We start from the raw sequence: 26,425 nt of genomic DNA, 5'->3' as shown, positions 1-26,425 counted from the left end.
AGAAAGTTCAATGAATACTGAACTGTTATTGTGAAGTATATAGAATACTTTGTAGTATTTAAGGGTATGATTGCATTATTGAATTGCGAGAACCCTAAAAGAGAGGTTATGGTTCTAGTAATCTATATACGAGTCTTTAAGTACAATTTTTTTAATGGATGATAATGAAATGATTTACTCAAGGAACTGTCCCACCGGTATACTAGTGGAGGATGTTCAGATAAGCATGAGGTCAGGTCAGTCAGCCCATCGTGATAAATTCACCAGTAGTTTGTCAAGATGGTTTCCTCGTGAAACCTAAGAATTCTAATCAGCGTGGAGTCTCACCTGACTAGTCTGCTTCCAGTGACCCCACTGGAAGACCATGTTACTAACAATCACCTTCTAAGTAAAAACTGATAGTCCATTCTAAGTATTTACAAATTATTATTGTCCAACGCATCAGGACCGATCGTCGTGGAGATCTTTGGGGGAAGGCCTTTGTTCAGCAGTGGATATCTTCCGGGCTAAGATGATGATGATTGTCCAACATGTCTAACAGGGTTTAATTTAGTACAAGATACCACGATATCTATGTAGATACTATAAAGAATATTCATCTTTAAAGTATTTTGTTCTAACACAATTACTTAATCGTGGTATCTTGTACTAAATTAAACCCTGTTAGACATGGTGTGATGGTGTGATATTCAATTGGTTCAGTAATATATTCTGGTTGCATTGAACAAAAGAAACGGTAACGGTAATAATAATTGTAATGTTTTTAATTTGTGTTAAGTAAAATTAGGTATAATATTATTAATTTATAAAAGAGACACCTCAAAATTAGTGCTACGGCCGTGCTAGTGTCAGTGCCGATAATTCGGCAAGCCATATATCATGTATGAAAAAAACAGTATAATTTTTATATAAAACAAAAATCATGTTTTAATTCATCTGAAAAACAAAATTTTTAAATAAAATCCTTAGAGACATAGAAGGATCCTTCATCGAGTAAGATTATAGCCTCTTAATAAACAATTTGATAACATTGCAACCCCAATACGAAGACGTGTGGTAATTTGTTATAGCATTCTCCTTGTAGTTATCGCAACAAAGTTACTAAATTATGTGTATCATAATTGATGACCTATTATTTATATTATATGTTTATAAATAGTTAATATTATTTATAATTATAGGTTGACATAATGTCTAATCATAAAACCATTCTAATTACGGCTTTATTTGTTTTGTATTTATAATTATTGTAATAGATAAATCGATCGTAACCACTAGTATCGACTAACAACTACATAGTTTTATAAGCAATATACCAATAATTATAAATATGAATTATTTTAAGTAACAGCTGTAAAAATCTAATAAATATCTATAACTATCTATATAATGTATATCTATAACTATCTATATAATGTATATCTATAATATATTTATAGCTAGGCACCATCACCACAACTTTCAAATTTTAGATCAAGACATTAATCCATGATCATTTCTATAACAATAAGAAAACAGGTGATTTTTAGTAATGGAACTCCATTATTACACACCTGTTTTCTTATTGTGACTATATAATAATATATTCTGTTTATTTATTAACTTAATAACGAATATTATGGTCCTTAAGTAATTTTTGAACCAGCGGAAATGACCCATAGGAAATTACTAAATCGAGATAGCAAAGTAGAAAACAAAGTCTCTATTGTGCGAAATTCGTAATTATGCCTATAAATTGTAATATCTGAATATACATTGGTATACTTGCCGTTGCTTCAAAAGTAGACGCTATTGCCATAAGAATTAAAACACTATTCACTTATTTTCGTACGTGCAATAATGTAGCATTTACCACGAATATAATATAAAAAAATATTGCCATTACAGCGAGTTTTAAAATGGAACATCTTCCAGTGGCTGAAAGCAAAACTATGCTTAGAAACCTGAAAAACATGATTATTCCATACGGATATTCCTTTTAATATAATTGTAAACAACTTTCAGTCTATCTGTATATGGTACCTAGTCTATGGTAACCTATACTAAAACACATAAAAAGCACCACAAACAATTGTTCGCCATGTGATAACTGTACACCTCAAGCGTTGCCATTTCTTAGGACTAAGCTATCATGACTCCGTATCTCCTATCATATCATCATAATATCACTATCATAATTTATCTTCCAACTGGAATTAAGCTTACAAATCAAGCCACTTGACTATAGAAACTCATAATCATAATCTTTTTTCAAGTAAACATGTTCAGCTCACTTTTAAATAATAAGAGCTGAGTTTCTTGTCAGTTCTTCTTGGCTCGAAAGTGCTCCGAACTGACGATAGGTACATATCCTAAGAGTCTGTAATAGACCTACATAAACAAAGATATTTTCATCTTCACTTTAATATCGAGTAAATATTCAATATATTCCTTAGAAGTATAAAAAAGTATGTCTAACAGCTATATATATTACAATCTTAGATTAAAGTAAAGTAGTGTTGAAGAAATAAAAAGACAGACCGATGCGTTTTTGCATTCCGATTGTACTAACTATAGCAGACTTTTTGCTTTTGCAATAACATATGCTGGTGGTCTCTCTATTCTCCCAATATTTAATTTAAAAATGAATCTGTATTATAAACATGCACAACATTTATTTAAAAAGAATACGAGCTGGGTTTCTTGTCAGTTGTTCTCATCTCGAAATCATTCTGAAATAACGATAGCTTTGACATATCATAAGATTCTGTAATAGATATATACTATATATATATAAAGATATTTTTAACTTGAATTTGATACTAAGAAATGTGATGGCACTAATATACAGTTATGAGAATGCAGACGTAGTTATAAACAATATAGGGGAAATCCGATAGCCACATTCTAAATATATATATATTACATGCTTATCTACGGGTCAAATGATAGTGTCAACATGTTATTGGAATATTACTAAAATTGGAATTTCGAGAAATGTCCCAAAAATATGTTACCAGATTTTGTTTAAGTTATAGACACTGTTCATCAGCGCAAATTTCGTCGCCTATTTACAAAGCGCGCCCCCCCCCCCCCATTCCCCCCCCCCTCCCAGTTTATTTTTGAGATATGTAATATAATGTCTGTATTTGTATTAAGATGTATCTTCATATCAAATTTCATTATGATATATTCAGCACCACCACCAATTACTATTGTGTGCACCCCAATAGCAAACAAGCCGACCTAATAGTAAGTAACCGTTACCTATATACATGAATAGTACGGTCATCACGTTTACATGTGATGTCCGTGATATAACTCGTATGTTGCCATTCGGGAGAACTAAAATATTATACCTCCATGTTTTATAACTGCAGTGCCTTAACTCCACTATTTAAGTGAAACACAGCTATTAAGTTGTGTCCCAGTGGTAAGCTTTGTAAAGCAAGCTGCTTGTAAGCTAAATTAATACTGAGGTATTTACGGAGATTACTTTTTTAAGGTATACGTGTATTTTTTAAAGTTTTAGGTACAGTGTTTAAATATTTTGTCTTCGTTACTTGATATGGATGATGTGTTACTGACATTGCCGCTTATTTGAAGATTAATGGGACTATAGAAGGGAATGGATTTCCCTACTCCATGCTTATCAAAAAATAATTCTACATTATTTATATTATTAAAAATAAAATTATATTATTTAAAAAAATATATACATTTTATATATGTCTGTCTATATTAAATTAGTATGTATTTAACTTTTGTTCACCAACGTCTCCAAGATTGGCCAATTTATATTTACTGATATTATTCTAACATGTCAATATTAATAATTCGCTACAACAGAACAGTATTTTTGTGCAACATTATAATATTGTTATGTTTGTTTATTTTTATATTATTATTATTAACGGCCCAGATTATATATATTGTATAATACTTAATTAAATATTCCGGGAATGTATTAAATTATCCATTATTTCTATATTCCTGTTACATTAACGTACATATATGTACACTACACTTATATACAAGTACAATAGAATTTTGTGTCTTGACAGAACGCCAAAACATTTAGTAACAAATACAAGTTCATAATGATATTCAAAACTAGAAAATATTCTTTATTATTTTTTATATTTCTTTTAAATATTTTAACTATACAAGGGCAAAGTGGTAAAAGTAGTGTAACGTTTATAATTGATGATACGGGATCGATGTCTGATGATATAGAACAAGTGAAGTTAGAAGTACATAGAGTGTTTGATACTGTAGTAAAGTCGGCAGAATCACACGTAGAAAATTTCATTCTCATAACATTCAATGATCCGGGTAAGTACCTAATAAAAGTATTTTCATACGAAACCGCAGAACGATTATTTATAAACGAATATGTATGTTTGGACTAATACTAACATTATGTCAGGGATAACAAGATGATAAGAATGGTAAAAAGGAAGACATTGGTATAACGAAGAAATATTAATTGAAGTGTAAATAGCAGTAGAACTAAATACATATTTTATAGAATAAAGTAATAAAATATCCGATAATTGCTTCAAATAAAAATAATAAACATAGTTCGATAACTAAAACAACAATGGACTTGTTATAAAATTATTAGACTTCATCAGATCTAGAATTAGTGGATGTCTAGAGTGAGATATCAGTCACTCCGATGAAGGTCACTCTAGATAAATTAAATTGTACAATAAAAACTGATAATATGTTAAACGTCTATATGTTAAAAATAAGCTAAATAAATTACAACGGCAATGATCAATCATTTTCAAGAGTACTTCTTGGAAGTCAAGAAATAGATTAATTTTACTTTTTTTTTAATCTTCAATCAAATTAGAGAAATGTTATATTAAGTTTAACGTGTTTATCTGTGTACCTTTGTGGAAACTGTAAGTTATGATGGTTTTCAGGTATAATTCATGATGACTTGTTCATACTATTGAAGATCATCTAATTATTTACTAGTAGAAGAAGAAATTTCACCTTTTTATCAACTGTTGTTCTTATTTTTAATCTAATTTTACTTGTTTCAGATACATCATTGTTAATTGACACAAAAGATGAAACCGTTTTCAAAAGTCATTTAAATTCTATTCCTGTAGGTGGAGGTGGAGATTGTCCAGAATATTCTATGACAGGAATTGAATTGGGGCTTAAAACAAGTTTGCCTGGCTCTTATTTTTACGTTTTCACAGACGCTGCTGCGAAAGACTTTAATAAGTTAGAACGAATTAAGAGTTTAGCTATAAGCAAACAAACGCAGGTAATTATGGGCAATATATAATTTAGATTGATGTGAATAAGTGACAAGTTAATAATGAGCACCCACAACTAAATAGTTGTCGTAACTCTATAAGTAGGTACCTATTATGTACTACAATATAGTCTCTCTGTTTTTTTTTATAACAACATAAAATAAAGTTATGGTAAAAAAAACGCAGTCTTGATTTTTAACATTTTTATCTTATACATACATAAAATTCTCGTGTTAGTTACCATAATCCTCCGAAACGGCTTGACTTTATATGTACAGTACATTCTATCTATTCTTCACACCCCTTAGTGATAAGGGTCCTCCGCCCCTAACAATTTCTTTTTAATTATAAATTTAAATAATAATAAATTTATTTGTAAGTATAATTAGTTAATCACGGGACCACGTTTTATTTCTGTTGAGTTCCCCGTGATTTACTAATTATACTTATAAATAATGACCGCGTCAACTTAAAACAGTATAAAGTTATTTGGCGTTAAATAATACATACAACGCAAAATTTTTATACTAACACCTACATATTTTTAATAGCGATTTTAATTTACATGGCTAAACAACGTTTGCGGGGTCAGCCAGTGGATATACCTATATTTTACTTATTCATAGTGAGAATCTTTGTATAATGTTTGTAAATTGTTGTAATAATGTATAACCTTAAACAACATTATAAATGTTTGAACATTTATAATGTTGCTTAACGTTTATTCAATTTACTTTTATAAGTATTAGAATAGAATAGGATAGAAAATCGTTTATTCAAATAAACTTACATTGAAGCACTTTTGAATAGTCATTACATTTTTTTAATCTACCGCTCGTTCGGAAAGCTGTCTCATCACAAGAAAAACGAGCAAGAAACTTGCGTGTTGCTCTTTTAAATAATTTTACTATTACTTTACATTTTTAAGTTTAAGTATGTGAATACAAACCACCAATTAGCACTAATTCAATTAAATACTCAAATAGAAAAAATATTGAATATATAACCAACTGGTTAAACAATTAATAAGAGGAAATCAGTCATAGTGATTAGAGCAGACCAGTCCCTACAAGCAGCACCCGTTCACAAGTATGACGGATGAGCCAGCCATCACTGCGGTCGACCATATTTTAGGGAGCCCAATGACCCGGCCCACCACGCCGCCACAAGTCTGGACATTTTAGTGACCATGACTACTCAAAACACTAGACCACGTCAAAGCTACTTACAATTGCCATCTGATAGTTATAGTGTTCACATTTTACATAAGCATGCATGCGGCAATCAATACAAAAACCGCTACGCTTTCATATGTTGTTTCCTGTTATTCATTTACAGGTTGTATTTCTATTAACTGAAGGATGTGATAATAATTACGATGATCCCAAATATAAAGTATACGACGTACTTGCTACTGCCACATCGGGAAGAGTATTTCACATGAGAAAAACAGAAATTGGAGAGGTAAAATGAACTGATTAAATATTATCTATTATTAAATAGAAGTAAAAATATTATATTTCTTTAAAAAGACATACCCACAAAGGATTCATTGTTATGTACCTATATAATATGAATTTTTCTTGAAGTGATAAGTAATTGGTAATTAATGAGTATTTAAAATATATTTGAATTAATTTACTTTCACAGTTTCATTTATATATTAATATATAATATTTTAATCATCCCCAAATTGTATTAGTTAATAATGTCAATAATAAAAATTAATACATTGTATGACCATCTATTTGCTCTATAGTTAGGTATGTCATATAGCAATAAATAAATAATCTGTATGTAGAAAAAAATTATTTAACTTTTCTTTTATTATAATTATTTTGCACACCTTACAGATTATGAAATATATAGCAGATACAGTTGAGAGCAGAAAAACAAAAATTGTTGATAAAAAATTTAAACCTGGATATGGTCATACGTTTGAGGTAAGAAAATTGTTATAATTAAATAATGTGTTCGTCTGTATCATGACGCTGTATCATTATTACCATTCGGTTTCCATGCTAATAATTTAGATAACAATGCAATTAGGATAACAATACATAAATAGTTACACGATTGGTGGTATTAGTTTGTTTTTGAATAATATCTTATATGTACCCAAAATCATTTACAAATATTATTATTATTATAATTGAAAACTAAAAAACTAAAGTTGCTAAATAACAACGAATATGGTGATAAAATTGGTAGCGGAATTAAACAAAACAACACAAATGTATTAAGTAATGAATGTGTGTTATATTTCCAAATTCCCGTTTGTTTCTTTTATCTATTTATTGTTCTTCTATTATATTTTATTGTATTTTTTTATAATTTGATGTTTTGTATTTTTTTTGTTTTGGATTTTGAATTGTATTGTATTACGATAACTTATTTTATATGTTATACTTGTATATGTCGCGTTTGTTGATTTATTACCGAATACATGTTCAGAGAACATATATTCGTAATAAATAATTCTTGTTTCTGTTTATAGTACGAGCTGGATCATAAAACTAATGGTTCGAGTATAATTATATCAGGTAAAGAACCTAAAGGAAAAGTAACGAACCCAGATGGAACAATTAACTCTGATCCTATTGTTAACGTATCCGAAGTAACGGTAAGTAAGCATTTTCAAAATCATCAAGTTTCTAACTTTGTTAATTTTATAAAAATCTGTCATAAAAATACATCTATAGACTATATTTTTGTTTATGTGTCAGTTTTTAGCGATCACCTTCTTATTATATTTCGTCGCTTCATTCTTCAGATATAATAACTAGGTAGTTTCCTTAACCTACAAGCAACGTGACGCACGGTTTAGAGAATGTATTTTTTTTTTTTTTTGTCTACCCTACGATACCTTCTTTATTCTCTGTAGCACTAACGTTCTTCATTCCTTTTTCGTGCGCGGCAACGGACGGACGTGTTCTTTTAGCTTAAAATATCATAATAATCATACGTACATTATCATTTTTACTTCGTTTATTGCAATATTTTAGTTAGTAATATTTGTAAATTAATATTATTTTTAATAAAAAATTTTTAATTAAAATATTATAAATATGCCGAAACGATCGGCTGAAGAGAAAATTAATTATTATAGTAAGAAAATACGGAAAATTCAAAAGAAGCAAAAACGTTTAATTGGTGCAAGTAGTTCATCAGAATCTCCTTCAGTACCAGAACAAAGTAAGTACATTATCAATATATAATTTTTACCCACAAAAATTTATAAAAATTAGATAACTGGGAGGTTGCCCGAGATGGTAACACGAAAGTGACTATGTCTAATTTTAATTATAAAAAATACTAGACGATCATTCGTTAATTAAATTAGGTGCCTGGAGGTTGCCCGCGATGGTAACACGAAGGTGATGATGCCTAATTCTAATATTAAAAAGCCTGGAGGTTATCCGCGATGATAACACAACGGCATATATACACTAAAGTACAACAATTTTATTTGTGTACTACACAATATAGAAATTATTCAACCAAGAGGTTGTCCGCGATGACAACACAATGGTTATTTTTCTTAGAAATAAATATTTATTTCTATAATAATACATAATTAATACTTGTCTGGTTTTAATGACAGATCCAGAGGATGAGTCATTCCCGATGGTTGAATCTCCCTGTGAGGAAGAACCAGAGCCAGTGGAAATATTTCCGTTGGTGGTGGAGCCGGATAAAGAATATCCTGCGGATTCGATCGTACCGCAACCATCCACCGTCATATCAACGGAAGCTGAACCGGAGAAATCCTCGGAAGCAATACAAGCCAATTGCTCTATACAGGAGGTTGATCCAGATATTTTAATAGCCTTAGGGGAGATTACTAATGACTCCCCGGATTACGGGGAAAAAATACACGATTGTTTAGCAAAAATTTGGACACCTTTATTAAAAAAGGGGTTAAGTAAAGATGTTCGCGAGAAATTAATTAAAGATTACCTTATTCCTGAAAATTGTCCCCTTTTAAAAGCGCCAACATTAAATCCGGAAATTTTAGCCGCTTTACCCGAAACTGGTAGGTTCCGGGATAAGAAAATTTTGGCATCCCAACAACAATTAGGAGTTGGTATCACAGCCATAAATAGAGGACTCAATATATTGTTGTCCGAAACCAGTAATAAGGTTGACGCAATTAAATTCATTAGCGATGGTTGTCGTGTCTTGTCCGATCTTCATTTTCAAAATACAGAGAGTAGAATAAAATTTATATCTCCTGGTCTGGACAAGTCATTTTTACAATTAATACAAGCCTCAGAGAGAGATGATTTACTATTTGGCAGTAAATTATCTGAGAAAATTAAGGCGTCCAAAGCAATTGCTAAACAAAGTCAACATATAAAGAAGGCCCCAAACGCCCCAAAAGCCCCACCACTGCAAACACAAATACCATCAACTCGGCCTAATAACCAGGGAAACTGGCAGGGCCCTCCTCGTTACTCGTCGAACAGGGGGGGGCGCGGAGGACTACGGCGGACAAGTCAACGGCCACCAGTTCAACCCGGAGGTCCTCAATTGAAACCACTGCCATCCAAGACTCGCGGAGTACCTCGCCGAGTATAAATCAGGTACATGCCGGTAGGCTAAAATTTTATTATAGTCAATGGCGTAAAATAACTTCTAATAGTTTAGTCCTTAAATGGATAAGCGAAGGCATAGATATTCCCTTCGAGAAAACTGTTACTCAATTAAATGCACCCATTTCGTCTTGGCCAGATTCAGAAAAACAAGATATGAAATTAGCTATAGATAATCTCACAAGTTTAGGTGCCGTGTCAATATGTCACTCTTCAGATGACCAATTTTTATCTAAAATATTTTTAGCTCCAAAGCCTAATGGGGGAAAAAGATTTATTTTAAACCTTAAGTCCTTAAACAAATATGTAGTCAAGTCACACTTTAAAATGGAGGACTACAGGACAGCTTCTAAGTTAATATCGAAAGATTGTTATCTAGCGACTATAGATCTTAAGGAAGCGTATTTATTGGTTCCGGTAAATATCCAATTTCGTAAATTTTTACGTTTCCAATTTGAAGGGATTGATTCACAGATAATCATCTATGAATTTAATGCCATGCCATATGGCCTCTCAATAGCACCTAGGATATTTACAAAAATTATGAGGGAGGTAGTTAAATTTTTACGAAACCTCGGTCATCAATCTGTGATATACCTCGATGATTGTCTTTGTATAGGGTCTGACTATGATGAGTGTAAAAATAATGTCAAAAACACACTAGATTTGCTATCTAGCCTTGGTTTCGTTATTAACTTTGAAAAAAGCTCATTAGTACCTAGAAAACAATGCAGATTTTTAGGATTTTTATTTGATTCAGTATACTTAACAATTTCATTACCAGATGAAAAACGTATCAAAATAACACAATTATTATTAAAATATTATTCAGTAGTTACATGTACCATTAGGGAATTTTCTCAACTCATTGGCGTCCTTGTAGCAGCTTGTCCAGCCGTTAAATACGGCTGGGTATATACAAAACAATTAGAAAGACAGAAATATCTCATGTTGTTAAAAAATAATGATTATGACTCAGTCATTAATTTTCCTATAAATGTGTATGATGATCTCAATTGGTGGAAAGAAAATATACAACATACATTTAATGATATAAAAGCACCTAGCTATGCTTTAGAAATTTTTACAGACGCCTCTAAAACAGGTTGGGGAGCGTATTGTAACCAAACGCGAGTACATGGGACTTGGAAAAAGGACGAATTACAATGTCACATTAATTACTTAGAACTGCTAGCGGTTTATTTTGCACTAAAAACTATAGCCAAGGAAAACATTAATTGTACTATTTTGCTACGAATTGACAACACTACCGCATTGAGTTACGTTAACCGAATGGGGGTATACAATATCCCCACCTTAACGATTTGTCGAGGCAAATATGGCAATGGTGCGAGAAGCGAAATATTATGTTATATGGTTCTTACATTAATACTAAGGAAAACAAAGAAGCTGACTTCGAATCAAGGAGAGTAAATTCTGATACCGAATGGGGTCTATCGATAGAAACCTTTCAAACAATAACCAGTTATTTTGGCCAACCAGAAATAGATCTATTCGCTTCTCGTACTAACGCCAAATGCGATGTTTATATTTCGTGGTTCCCAGACCCAGATGCGTTGTGTGTCGATGCATTCACAATTTCCTGGAAAGACAAATTCTTTTATGCATTTCCACCTTTTTGTTTAATATTAAGGTGTCTACATAAAATTATTAATGATAAGGGGCATGGTATCTTAGTCTTTCCTAACTGGCCTGCACAGCCGTGGTTCCCACTATTAAAAAGCCTTTTAGTCTCCAAAATTATTTACTTTACACCTAAAGATAATTTTCTAAAATCCGATTCCAGGAATCAAACCCCACATCGCCTACACAAACAGCTTACGCTGGGTGCAGCGACTCTCTCAGGATGGCGTTCCTGACTCGGGATATTCCTTCCGACGCAATAGATCTAATGTTGGCATCGCTGTCTGACAACACAAAGAAACAGTATAGTGTAAGTTACAAACTTTGGTGGCAATTCTGTCAGGTCAATAATATAAATTACTTTCATGCTTCAGTTAAAAACACATTAACTTTTTTAACTCGTGAGTTTAAAAAAGGAGCTAGTTATTGCACACTCAACACACATAGATCGGCTCTCTCATTATTATTATCAAATAATACCGGATCAGACGAATCTATAAAACGTCTTCTTAAAGGAGCATATAAGCTTAAACCCAGTAAGCCCAAGTATTCTCACACCTGGAACCCACAGATTGTGCTAGACTATATATCAGTATGGTACCCACATACTGATATTGATTTATGTAATTTTACAAAAAAATTAGTTACACTATTGGCTTTATGTACAGGACAGAGAGTTCAGACATTATCATTAATAAGCTTAGATAACATTCAAACTCTACATAATGGTGTTAGAATAAATATAACGGATATTATAAAAACGTCGGCCCCAGGCCGAGAACAGCCAATATTATTCTTACCATTTTTTAAAGAGAATTTAAAAATTTGTCCAGCCACAGCGGTCTTAGATTACGTAGCGTATACTAAAAATCTACGACGTTGTAATGATCAACGTCTAATATTAACGACCAAAAGACCTTATAGAGCTGCCACCTCGCAAACTATTAGTAGATGGATAAAGTCAGTGTTGTCAGATAGTGGGGTTGATGTATCTCTATTTACTGCACACAGTACGCGTCATGCGTCCACATCCACGGCCAGTGCAGCCGGTGTAAACATCGACACGATACGCAGGGCCGCGGGATGGACAAACACACATACATTTGTTAAATTTTATAAATTAGATATTATGAACACAAATGATGGCCAGTTTGCTAGATCGGTTTGTAATCAGTTATGATCATTTATCTCACTAATAACTATTAGAAATAATATAATTATGTTTATTTAAAATATTCGGATACAATATTATTATATATACATAATAATGTACCTTGTGTCTATAATGATTAATAATTAAAAAATCACGAGGTAAATTGTTTGTGTTTTTTTTTTATTTCCATCTCACTCAATATTCTTATTTATTCTTGCAAAAATATTATTCTCTGAAAATCTACCTAGTTATTATATCTGAAGAATGAAGCGACGAAATATAATATAAGATCAAACGAACTTCTAGAAGTGAAGTTCGATCATTATTATATGAGTCGCTTCATTCGAAGATATAAAGGCCCTCCTCTCCCAACCCTTTTTTTGCAAGATTAAGGAAATAGTAATAAGATCTCTAAACGGAATGAAGAACGTTAGTGCTACAGAGAATAAAGAAGGTATCGTAGGGTAGACAAAAAAAAAAAAAAATACATTCTCTAAACCGTGCGTCACGTTGCTTGTAGGTTAAGGAAACTACCTAGTTATTATATCTTCGAATGAAGCGACTCATATAATAATGATCGAACTTCACTTCTAGAAGTTCGTTTGATCTTATATTATTCTTATTGAATATTTATCTAACTATATTGTTTTAGATATTTAAAACGCCCTCCATGCCTGGCAAGTACATCGCTGAAGTTGGTAGTAAGTCAGAAACAAGCGTCGTAGTTATGGCCGCCTCTAAAATTAACTTTCAACATGGTTTCTCTGTGTTTCAACCGACTTCACTTGTTGCTACCACTATTAAACCTATAGCAGGTAAAATGAATTATGAAATACCGAGGTAGGACATCATAGAAATTTTAATCACCTAAAAGCTTGTTTTGTAAGCTGTTTTCAAGGTGCGGATGCGTAATACTTCAATGGCAATGCAGAGAAAATTTTAAGGGTATCACATAACCATCCTGTTACCATCTTACTGTTCACTGTTCATGTCTATACGGACAGTCGCAACGGACTGTTGACGGTTGGGCAGTAATGCTAATAATATACTTTAAACTTGTTCATGTTTGTTTGTTTCATAAACGAGAAATATTGTCCACATTTTCAGTCATATTTTAATATTAGGTAATCGGGTCTTAACACGAATAACTTTATGCTAAATAAGGTATATAGATTTGTCGATGTTTTAAATAGGTTGAACTAGTTGTGGTCACGAGTTCACTGGAGTATATCGATCTTATTGTAGACAGTTTGTTTAACTACCGCCATTCGAATGTGTTAATCGTGTATTAACAATGTAACAAATACGCAAGTGTAACAGTAACTATATGTGAAGAAATTTTTCAATTATAAATTACAGATACAAAATCTTACTTGTCGATTGCACTTAAGACGGACGATGACCATACTGAATTAAAGAAGATAATAATCGTGGATTTAGATGATAACATTATTTTGGAAAAGCCTGTAAAACCAATTAACATTAAAAATAAATTCTATACATCGGAACCTTTTGTGCCGCCAAATACTATATTTAAAGTTGGGGTTAGTAATCTTTTGGATAATAAATATAAATATTTTTATATTAAGTCTTTTAGGTTAATCTCTGATGATGAAAACACTGAACACAAACAAAATCTACACGAGAGGTACAGCGGTAGTTTCGCTATGTTGTATTCAAAACTATATTAGTGAAATGTGGTTCAGTCGCTGTCCCCATGACATCGAGAATTGAGAATATCTATAAATATCCCACGGGGATTAAAGTTGTTGACGTAGAATTTTGGTGCATCCAAAGATATATATATATTAGGTATATTTTTTAAATTGCTATAAATTTATTCATCTTTCAGATACTGGCCTACGATCCAAAAACGAACAAGACAATAAAAAGATTTGGTATAACGCCTATAGAACCACAAAAACCTGAATTAGGTAATTAATATATATTATTTTAACCCATGAAAGATATAACTCAAGTTGCTGTTATTATACCGTAGTTTACTTCTCATATATGTACATACTGAATTGCTGAAATAAATAATTACTATTCATTTTACGAATTGATAATTAGGGCTAAGTTTGATATACATAATAATATCAATCTATTTATATACAAAGCTTTTCATCGTTAGTCTTAACGTATTAAATTGAGTTGGTTTGTTTGCTAGAATTTCACGCTTCAAGGATTTATCCACTCAAACCACATAAAATTTGGCATAGCTGTAATATTTAGGATGGAGAAGGCTGCATTGTATTATGGATATCATTCAGTCAGATTCTAATATGCATTGTTTTATATACATTAGATCCTAGCCCTGAAAATTCGCCTCCTACCGTAACTATTTTGGATGGAAATGAACTAAGTGCTGACTATGGCGAATCTTTAAAAATAACCTGTAAAGTACATGGATATCCACAACCAGAAATTATTTGGGAAAATGCAATTTCATTTGCAGTCCTAGAAAGTAAAGTAAGTGTTTAATCCTATATTTAACATTAGTTATAGTTAAGTTATAATGTGTTTAAATAAGTAGTAGTAAGTTATAATTTATTATACATGAACCTAAACAACGGTTCCAAAGCAAAGTGGAAATTTGAAAATTATTAATAAATTCAGAAATTATACGATGACGTTATCAATTTGGTATGAAAAGTGAAAACCTTATTTTCAGATTTCTTCGTTTCTTAATAATAGTGGTTCAGCTTTTTCCCTAGTTTTCTATATGATTTTTTCTGTTTACATTACTTCTGTATAATTTGCTACAAATTAATATGTATAGTACTGAACAAATTTGCGTCGTGAACATTTCGGTCATATTTATGTCTGTTACGAAACAGCATCATTTTTACGCTATGTTTCCATTTGAAGTGATATTATAGTGCAATTACAAGCTGCGAAAGCATGATGCCTTAGTCCTTAGTAACTAATCATAATAATGATCAAATAAAGAACTACGGCCTTTTTGGATTAGAGGTTTAGCCTTTTCCTCATTATGTACCGATCTGAAGCCGATACTCATAAAATACAAGCATTTATATTCTAATTAAAATTTAATTAAATTAAATATATATGAAATAGTACAAGTAAATAGATAGCACTATTGCTATCTAGACCCAAACAAGCAGAACTTGGTCTGTTCTTTAGATTTTTTATTTATAATTACTTAATTTTAGACAACTGTACTGGAGCCTCCATATGACTACATAAGCACATTGGAAATAGACAAGATCAACGAAAATGTGACATATAGATGCAAAGCAAGTATCGATGGTGTAGTAAATAGTAAAGAGATAGAAATTAAAACAATAATGATGTACTATTTTGATATGATAGAGATTCCCAAAGGTAACGTTATTATACAAATAATTCTACTTTTATAAATAAAGAAGGAAAACTGAGAACAGAGGTAAAGAGAACATAAAATAATAAGTCTGTAGTGGCGCACAGAGAAAACATAAAAGCTAATGAGTTAGAAAGTAACAGCAATATTTTACAGGCCACATGGAAATTAATAACGGAAAGGAGCCTGCATTCTTTGTATCTTTACCTCTGATCTATTTTGAGGTTCTAATTACAACACTATTAGTAGGCAATCAAAATAGAAGTCACCAACAATTCATAGTATTGTATAAAAAATTGGACAACAGAACAATACCTACTTGAATTCCGAAATAGCTTCACATTACATACAGCAAAGAGTATAAGCCAGAAGTATCTGAAATGACAAAAATTAAACTGAATATATATAAAAAAATGTAAAATTGAAATTCTTCAATCATATATTAACTACCAAATCTTAGATTATTTTTAATATACTTCGTATATATTATTTTTTTTACTATAATTTTAATACTTAGCCATAACTTTTAATAGGTAATAGAAAAAATATACAAATTTATTTTTTATTCTTAAATAATGTACAATTTTACAATAAACAGTAGGATGTATATAATTAAAAGTATATTATTATTCTTGAATTAGATTTGGATATAGAATACAAAAGAGATGGTACAGTCAGTTGCAAAGTAGATGCAAATCCACCTGCGACTATAACATGGTATGCAAACGGAGAAGAAATACATAGTGATGGCAAAAATACAGAAATATCTGAAGAGAATTCAATTCTTACTATTAAAAACATGGAACCACACTTACAAGGAAGGTACATGTGCGAAGTCAGAAATGAATTTGAGAGAAATGTTACAAATTTCCATGTGAGAATTACTGGCCTCGGTAAATATTAACAATATAACAATATAATATTGTATTTTGAGTGCAAATAATACTTGAGAAAATACGTTATAATAATTGTTAACAGCGTTTCATTAAATACTCATTTTTATTTCGCAGAAAAACCCGTTATTAGTAAAGGGACGCCTAAAATTAATGTGCTGAAAGGTCGAAGTATTAAACTATCATGCAGGTAAATATTATTAAAGCAACGTGATCTATAATAGCCAAAGTTTTTTCAGTAACTAGAATAGTATACAAGCTGACAACCTAAATAATACAAAGGGGCAACTGTCGATCTAGTTGAAAATATAGTATGAATACCACCACAGATATTGTATTATAAATGTAAGGTTGTCGAGACGCTCATTAATTTCACTGCCATATATCATCTGCCAGACCAAAATACAGCCTACAAAACCAAACTGCTTTGCGACAGAAAGGATGACCAAGAGGTAAATCTCTCTCTTCCCAGCTATGTATCTCAGATGACGGTGGGGTCAGCTTTCCTTGTTCTCCACCACTTTACCTTGTCCCGGACATCGTCCTCATACTCCTCTACGCACTGTAGAGATAGAGGTCATTAAATATTTTTTAAAACCACTCTAGGATCACACGTGGTTCACCAACGCCTAAAATGTCTTGGATATTAAAAAAAGACTCTAATCTGTACGACCTACACCGAAACACTGAATCTTTTTATTTGGAGGATGTAACGCCTACACATAACGGAGTGTACAGATGCATTGCTACGAATATAGTTGGCGACGACTATCACGATATTGAAGTTACTGTAAACTGTAAGTTTTTATTATAGACTTTTAATAATAATAACCCTGGACAATCCACAAAGCGCCATTTAGTTCCTAGCTAAGGGTACTAAACAACTCATACTACTTTACTATATTACATCAAGAACTACTTAGATATACTTTATTGTAAATACATACAAATCACGGAAATCGTATTCAGCGAGCATAAAAAACCAAATGATTTTTAACTTAAATTTAATTTTGTAACCAGATCCACCAGAAATAAAAAGTATCAGCAGAAACTTACAAGCTGTAAAGGGTTCAAAGCCATTACTAATTTGTTCAGCCGATGGAGTACCAACTCCTCGTGTTAGCTGGTTACTAGATGATACCCCAGTAGCAATTGATGAAGATCATCAAATATACAGAGACAATAGCTTAAGGTAACAATTCTTTAGAAAATTCCATGATTTTAGCGGTGTATTGTGTTAACATATAATTCATTATTCTATGTATACAAAATGTTAATCTTATATATTGTCTTTACACAATAACTATATGTTGAAACTTTAGAGGAGGAGGAAAGATGTAAGTACGAAGTATTGACTTACCTTGTAATTAATGTATAAGTTGCAAATAAATACAAAACATTATAAAAAATACTATTGACTTTGGTTACATTTAGTTTGGCTGGAAGGATAACATTAGTAGTGAAAATGAGGGTTAATGAGCATCGGAAGACGGTGAAAAGGAATGTGCTCGAAGTTACTCTCCAGGGATCTGGAACCCACAGTGTGAATCCATGAAATGTTAAAAAATACGTTCGCATATATTTTTTTATGATTGAAATAAAAATATAAACTGAGTTGTTATGTTGTATTAAACTACATACAACTGTAAAATTCATTAGCAAGAATAATTTATCCAACAAAGATTTTATGAAGTTATGAACCTAATATTTGTAACGCTACTTTCAGAATCACAGCTTCAGAAGATAACAGTGGCATCTACACTTGTGTAGCGGAGAACAAACACGGCATAGCTAAAAGAACTATTCAAGTTAATTACATTGGTATTTTTCTTTCTCTTTACTATTTCTTAACAAATTATTAAACACTTTTATTAACTGAAATTATTGTAACTTTATAAAATGTTTCTTAATGTTAATTACTGGCACTAAGTGACCCAATTTTAAGACCTTACCAATAGTATCATCAAAAGTATATCGCTTTTACCAATACCTTTTATTTCTCATGGACATCATACTAATATTATAAATGCCAAAGTAACTTTATCCCTTTGTTACCTTTTTAAAACTAAGCGGCTATGTGAATCTTAATATGATTTGACGTAAAGATTGACCGTTTATCTAAAAATAACACGACAATGACGAAGCAGGCGAAGTAGCGGGCTAAGAAACTAGTCATGTAATACATATTTGAATACGAAACGGCTATTCTTGACAAATTTATTTTATAACATGTTACAATTCCAGAGCCAGTCACCATCAAGATACCTGACAGGTCCACAATTGACACCAAAGTGGGAAAAAATGTGAGTTTACCCTGTCATGCTGAAGGATATCCTAAACCTGATATCAAGTGGGTATTTTACAGCCTCAACCCTGAAGTACGATCGAAAATATTGGAGTAAGTATATCTCCTTATGTATTATTTATTGATTTAGGCGTTATTTTGCGGAAGTCCATTTTAGTAATTAATAATGAGTTTATATTATTTGTATAATTCCACTAACATAAGTATGTGGACATTACAAATATTCCTGATACTTATACCTGACCACCGATACTAGAAACATACAACCATTTTCATTTTTTTCACATTAGTGAACATTTAGCGTAGAGTATAAGATATAGTAAGTTATGTACGTATAACATTCTATTAAGTTTATCTATTGGGTGAATATTAATAATATTGTTTTCTGTTTTGGTAACACTGTATTTAATTAATATTACTTAAATGCACATATACATAGGTGCACATAGCGTATTTAATACCTTGAGGCATTTTCTTCCAGTCAACCACAGGGCGAACAGAAATTCATGTGGGTGGTGCATTATTACATATTGGTGTGGGTGATGCATTATCATACACATATTACTCTATAGGCACATATAAACTAAATCTTGCATAATGGAATGCAGTAGGTGAAGGTTCAAATCTCGCTTGAACATTTCATATTTATTCTAAAAATATTTCATGAGATTCTAGAAATCTAAGTCCCGTTATATTAATTAACCACTTGCTTTAATAAAATCAATTGGATTATAACTTGCAGGGGTGAGAAAGGCACTTTACTTCTGAGAACAATACAACAAGATCAAAGTGGATTCTACACATGCATTGCTAATAACACTGGAAGCTCTGGCAATATTACTTATGAAATTAAAGTATACGGTAATCATTGTATTACTTTCTGATTCTAGACATAAAACATCATCTGAATAACGATGTGTCACAATTAAATAGATAACAATAGTTTCAAATCTTGACATAATCCCCCATCATATTGTTGATGTAACTCCTTTAGAACGTCTATAGCGTCATTCATATTAAACTAATGAGCAGTAACATCAAAGAAATAGAATGGATGGAATAAAAGTGAAGTTAGCAGCATTTTTCAATAGACAAAGGACTCAATGAAACTAAAAAAATGTCTCTTATAAAAGAAAATAAGAAAATGTATTTAATATGACATCAATGCACGATCAAATTTGACTAGGATTTTGAAGTCTATTGTTGTAATTTCAGCCTATTTACTAAGCGCTGATATAGAATTATTGTATTATCTGTGGTATTATTATTTTGACTATTAGTAGTATGATAAAAAGATAGTTTTTCTTTCAAAAACTGGATCGATTAGCTTCAGGAATTGCTTGCATGCTTGTTTTTAGAAATGTTCTTTGAATCAATTGTTAATTTTGGCATTGTATTATTTACTTGTGTAATATTACAGCTCCTCCTGTTATAACAAATGCACATCCAGACAAAGTATATACTGCTGTTATGAAAGATTTAGTTCTACGTGTACCCTGCATTGCTACTGGTAACCCTAAACCAAAAATATCATGGTATCTACGTAGTCTGCCCGTTCCAAAAGGTAATGTGTACATTAAGTATAAACAATACAATACAATACAAATTGTGTACCATATTTCAGTATTAAAGTATTAACAATAAAACTTCGCTGTATTTTATAACTATGAATTTAATAAATTAGTAAACTTTCGTCTTTAGCGACAATTGTTTCCATTTTATCCGCAAGTTTTCTTCAGGGTTAGTTCAGCGCGTTCATTACAGCGAAAGACGAAAATAGTAAGTTCATTAAATTCCCGTACATAAATATAAAACATTAGTCCAATATTAAGACAAGTTTAAAAAAATATATCTCTGCTATATTACAAAAATTAAGAAGGAATCTCGATAACATATTTGGGTATTTTTGTACGTGCAAATTCAGATCAAGATGCGCTTTTGATTCGAATCCGAATATATTATTTTTTGCAGTATTTCCTACTATATTATTTACTATTCATAAATTTATATGTATACTTTCTCTTAAGGCGAATGGTACGATGTGGAAGAAGATGGAACTCTAGTCATAAAAAATCCCGATAACAACTCTGGTGGATACTATACGTGCAGAGCAAAAAACAAATTAGGCAGTGATCAGAAATACTTTCGCGTGGCTGTCAAACGTAAGTAAAGTAAATTCATAAATCCACTCATTTCACCTCTGAAACATGACAATTTCAAAATAATGAATTACCTCTAATTCATTATTTTGAAATTGTCATGTTTAATTTTACTATTCAACTTTTAAAAAAGTCGTATGCGCAGATATCTCTGTATCCCTTATTTCAGTCGATAGCAGTTTGTTTTTAAGCTGGTGCATAGGACATTATACAAAAATCCACTATTTTTCTATATTAATGAATGTATTTTTGTGGAACAAATAATATATTCTTGTTTCCAAAAACTTTTTAATTTTTTTATTCCCTTCTCGTAGTGCCTACTCATTAAATAAGTAATATGGCGTTTTCCCCGTATAAATTGAGATGTTAATTTACAACATTCGTGATAATTTGATAATTATTATTAATATTAAATATTACGATAATAAATAAAATTGTATTTAATTTGTTATAGGAGCTCCTGATGAACAAGTCCCTACATCTACAATAGTAATCAAAGAAAATGAGACAGTTCCTATTAAATGCAATATTCCTCATGATAAAGTTGATATGCTGCGATGGTTTAAGGTTTGTGACTGCCATTATCAACAAAGTAATTACTTTAAAATACAAGTGTAAACAGGACTCCATTTTACGCATTTAGACTCGTATTTGGATTTGTGTCTATAGAACTATTATAGCAGCCAAAGTTGCTGCTCTTCTCTTGTTGGCTCTTCTCCATTATAATACCATTAAACCTCAACCTCTGTACACTGACACTGCATAGATCCTATACTTATTATATATTATCTGAATCATTGTTTTATATTTTAGAATGAGAGAATAATATATATTGGAGAATTAACTATAAATAACGCTCAAAGAGCAGATACAGGTCTGTACACATGTCGTGTGAGTAATTTCATAGAATCTTCATCTTCTACTACGAAAGTAACAGTTGGTCTAGCTCCGAGATTTATTGAAGATGTCGAAACAGAATTCAATTATGAAGAAGGAACATTAATTTTTATGGATTGTGGAGTTGAAGGAGAACCGGCTCCTCAAGTAAGGAATAAATCTAAATATTTATATCTGGTGCCCGCGTAGTATGTAATTTATTCTATTCATTACTAACTAAATGATATTCTTTAGGAGAAAATTTAAAAAATATGTCATGATATTTTTAAGTCTATATATTACAACCAAGTATGGTAATATGAAATCAAATCTTTTTTCTAAATTATCAACAATTTAACGGACCTGGAAGTAATAATGAATTAGTAATGGAATATTGACACTGATATGAGAAAAATTGAAGAAAATTAAAATTATAAGAAAGGTGCATCAAAATCATTGTTATCACAATTCACAAGTTATTGTTTTTGAATTAAAATCACATTTGATTACAAATTTGAATACCTAAGGAACTCTTTAATGAATATACATATAATATCCAATAATTTTAAAAATTAAAAATAATTAAGCATTTCTAATAAAATATTAGTAGAAATGAATAATACAGAATAATAAGATAAAGAAATTTCAGGTATCGTGGTGGCACAATGATGATAAAATAGATGAAGTCGGGTCAACCTATGTTTTACAAATGGATACTACAAGTTTGGGACAATATACGTGTGTAGCTAGTAATGAAGTAGGCAGTGTTAAACGTACATTTACAGTTGTTGTAGCAGGTAGGTATATAGAATTAGATACTACATAGGTCAGAAGTACTCATTTAACTATTCTATCTATATATTAGGTAAATAAATTTTCATTATGAATAATAGCATTATTTTAAATTATATATTCAGATTGCTTGACTACAACGACTATTTATTATTATATTACAATTTTTAATTACATCCAGCCTCTTATCTTATCTTATCTTATCTTATCTTATCTTATGCTCATAGAATCTTCATCTTCTACTACGAAAGTAACAGTTGGTCTAGCTCCGAGATTTATTGAAGATGTCGAAACAGAATTCAATTATGAAGAAGGAACATTAATTTTTATGGATTGTGGAGTTGAAGGAGAACCGGCTCCTCAAGTAAGGAATAAATCTAAATATTTATATCTGGTGCCCGCGTAGTATGTAATTTATTCTATTCATTACTAACTAAATGATATTCTTTAGGAGAAAATTTAAAAAATATGTCATGATATTTTTAAGTCTATATATTACAACCAAGTATGGTAATATGAAATCAAATCTTTTTTCTAAATTATCAACAATTTAACGGACCTGGAAGTAATAATGAATTAGTAATGGAATATTGACACTGATATGAGAAAAATTGAAGAAAATTAAAATTATAAGAAAGGTGCATCAAAATCATTGTTATCACAATTCACAAGTTATTGTTTTTGAATTAAAATCACATTTGATTACAAATTTGAATACCTAAGGAACTCTTTAATGAATATACATATAATATCCAATAATTTTAAAAATTAAAAATAATTAAGCATTTCTAATAAAATATTAGTAGAAATGAATAATACAGAATAATAAGATAAAGAAATTTCAGGTATCGTGGTGGCACAATGATGATAAAATAGATGAAGTCGGGTCAACCTATGTTTTACAAATGGATACTACAAGTTTGGGACAATATACGTGTGTAGCTAGTAATGAAGTAGGCAGTGTTAAACGTACATTTACAGTTGTTGTAGCAGGTAGGTATATAGAATTAGATACTACATAGGTCAGAAGTACTCATTTAACTATTCTATCTATATATTAGGTAAATAAATTTTCATTATGAATAATAGCATTATTTTAAATTATATATTCAGATTGCTTGACTACAACGACTATTTATTATTATATTACAATTTTTAATTACATCCAGCCTCTCAGTATTCTTAAATAGGTATCCTGAGAGGCTGGATGTAATTAAAAATTTTAATATAATAATAATTATATCAAGTTGTTACATTTCAGATTGTTTACTAAATATTGAGGACGAATTTTACGGCAATCAACCTTTAATGGTAACTGAGGACTTCCAATTACCAACATATGATATATTTAATAAATATGTGCGAGTGCCTATAAATGAAGGCGTAATTTTATCATGTCCTGAAAGTTTCAATGTATTACGAGCAAGGGAGGTTATAGCTAGATGCGTGAACGAGTCTAATTTCGATATAAATGGTAAAATTTATAAATACTCTGATTTAAAATGTACTACCCTAGCTAAACCTGTCTTTAGAAACACAGGCCTGCATTGTGCTGGACCTAGAACCGAATCAATTAAGGTTGGTTATTTAGCACGAAGAGAATTTCTTGAAGTTTATGAAGTATGCTTGGATAAAAAAAAACGGATTCCGTTATACACCAAAAGTACTTTGAATTGGGCTATGGCTGGTATTGAATCCAAAGATGCAAAATGGACAAATTACGAATCTTTGCCATACGATTTTAATGCATTATATGATTGCTCAAATCAGATACATGAGATATCTTTTAAATTGGGTAGACGGTTCCATACTGATGACGGTTGCTGTTTTGCAAAAAGACAATTGCTTAGTTCAAAAGATGTAAGACCTGGCCTTCCACAAATTGCCACCTTTACCAACTTAAATATTATTCCCCAATGGAGTACTTGTGATTGGACGGTAGGTTTCTATAATTTATTATAATGATCATGTAATTATCAGCGTCATAACAGATATCTATAATATACATGTATTGAAAATTTGTCGAATGCTGAAAATTATGTGACTCTCAAATTTTTACTAAACATGCTTACGTTTTATTTATGTAGAATTGGAATGAAGTCGAGCAACGTGTAAGAAATTTAGCCAAATCTACGTCAGATAAATTGCTGGTTTGGACTGGTACTTCAAAACAACTGGAACTTCCTGGTGAAAGTTATGGCAATACTTCTATAAGTATAAGTGATGGTACTAATGAACAACCCATCCCACAATACATATGGAAGGTATGTGAATATGAATTATCAAAATGTACAAATGATTTATTATTTAGGTATATGAATTTAATTTCACAACAAATCCAACAGCCTGTCTATAGTAGATTAAAAAACATTACATTTGTATAAGCATTTCCATCACAGTCATACCCTCTCATATCGGTATTACTGTTTATGGTAGTAGATATTACGCCTTAAAAGAAATATTCCCCTATTTGTGTTTGTTATTTGATTAACACAACGTTTATATGTTACCTAATATGTAGGTTTAGAAATCGCACAGGGGTTGTAGTGCCAAATCCTACTATGTTAATTAATACAATATACACTCTAACAATTTTTTTATTATGTTCCCTCGTTCATGATTAAACTATTACGCAATAAATTGAAAAAACATGGTTAATTATTGAAGAGTTATGGTAATGTACGGGTTAAAAATAAAAAGCGTAATAAATGTGGTTTTAAGTTTGGAATTTATATCAAAGCATTTTATTTTCTCTTTCAAGCTTTTTTTTGTCCCATTATACAATGTGTGCGTATTTGCGATAGCAAATTATTTTCTTGTGACACAATATTTTCTTTTTACTCCTTTTTTCTGTATTACCTTAGTCCCAGAATTTGGTCCGAAAACCCATGTGCAATTTATAAATGTACATAATATCTAAAATATTATATAAACGTTGTCAATATCGAATATTATATAAGTGTATATCTCTTTTAGGATATATAGATAAAGTTGAGTATCAGATGGCCTAACTATTTGGTAGTTACTTAATCAAAGCAAATACAAATACCGTATATAATATTATCAGTAATCTTGGTTAATTTAGCAAGAATATTTTCTGTAAATAATTTTTCATTTTTTAGGTAGTCCAAAATTCTCCAACCAGAGAGTCGCTTGCTATCATCCAAGTCAATATTCCCGACTTGAATTCAGGGAATAAAAATGAACACATGCTTTGTCCAGATATTTGTGACAAAATCCCATGGATGGAAAACAAAGCCTGGAAAGATCCAAGCAGAGGTTTTGTTTATTGTTGCAACATTCGAGACTTTGAACGAGCTTTTGGGTTTGGTAAAGATTTCAGTATAAGTGGCGATAGAATTCTTTATGGCGTCTCTTTAATTTCTGTTCATTCTGTACTCATATAA

General features: G+C 30.9%; 1 protein-coding gene across 1 annotated transcript; it reads left to right on the top strand.

Annotated features, from left to right (window-relative positions):
- Window positions 1–4,069: 4,069 nt before the first annotated feature.
- LOC131842174 (hemicentin-2-like) lies at window positions 4,070–26,425 on the top strand. Its single transcript, XM_059190703.1, has 25 exons — window positions 4,070–4,314; window positions 5,037–5,266; window positions 6,597–6,722; window positions 7,112–7,201; window positions 7,756–7,881; window positions 13,303–13,465; window positions 14,010–14,194; window positions 14,503–14,584; window positions 14,959–15,122; window positions 15,827–15,998; window positions 16,635–16,886; window positions 17,004–17,076; window positions 17,493–17,683; window positions 17,907–18,078; window positions 18,613–18,707; window positions 19,131–19,284; window positions 19,934–20,052; window positions 20,612–20,755; window positions 21,219–21,353; window positions 21,805–21,917; window positions 22,164–22,394; window positions 22,876–23,023; window positions 24,280–24,956; window positions 25,106–25,282; window positions 26,141–26,425. Exons 1-25 carry the CDS (start codon window positions 4,080–4,082, stop codon window positions 26,423–26,425), a joined length of 4,539 nt encoding a protein of 1,512 aa, XP_059046686.1. The 5' UTR covers window positions 4,070–4,079.

This window comes from Achroia grisella, unplaced genomic scaffold, assembly GCF_030625045.1.
Source record: "Achroia grisella isolate CSIRO2021 unplaced genomic scaffold, CSIRO_AGI_Agris_v1 utg215, whole genome shotgun sequence".
Taxonomy (NCBI): domain Eukaryota; kingdom Metazoa; phylum Arthropoda; class Insecta; order Lepidoptera; family Pyralidae; genus Achroia; species Achroia grisella.
This window is presented reverse-complemented; position numbering and strand designations above follow the sequence as displayed.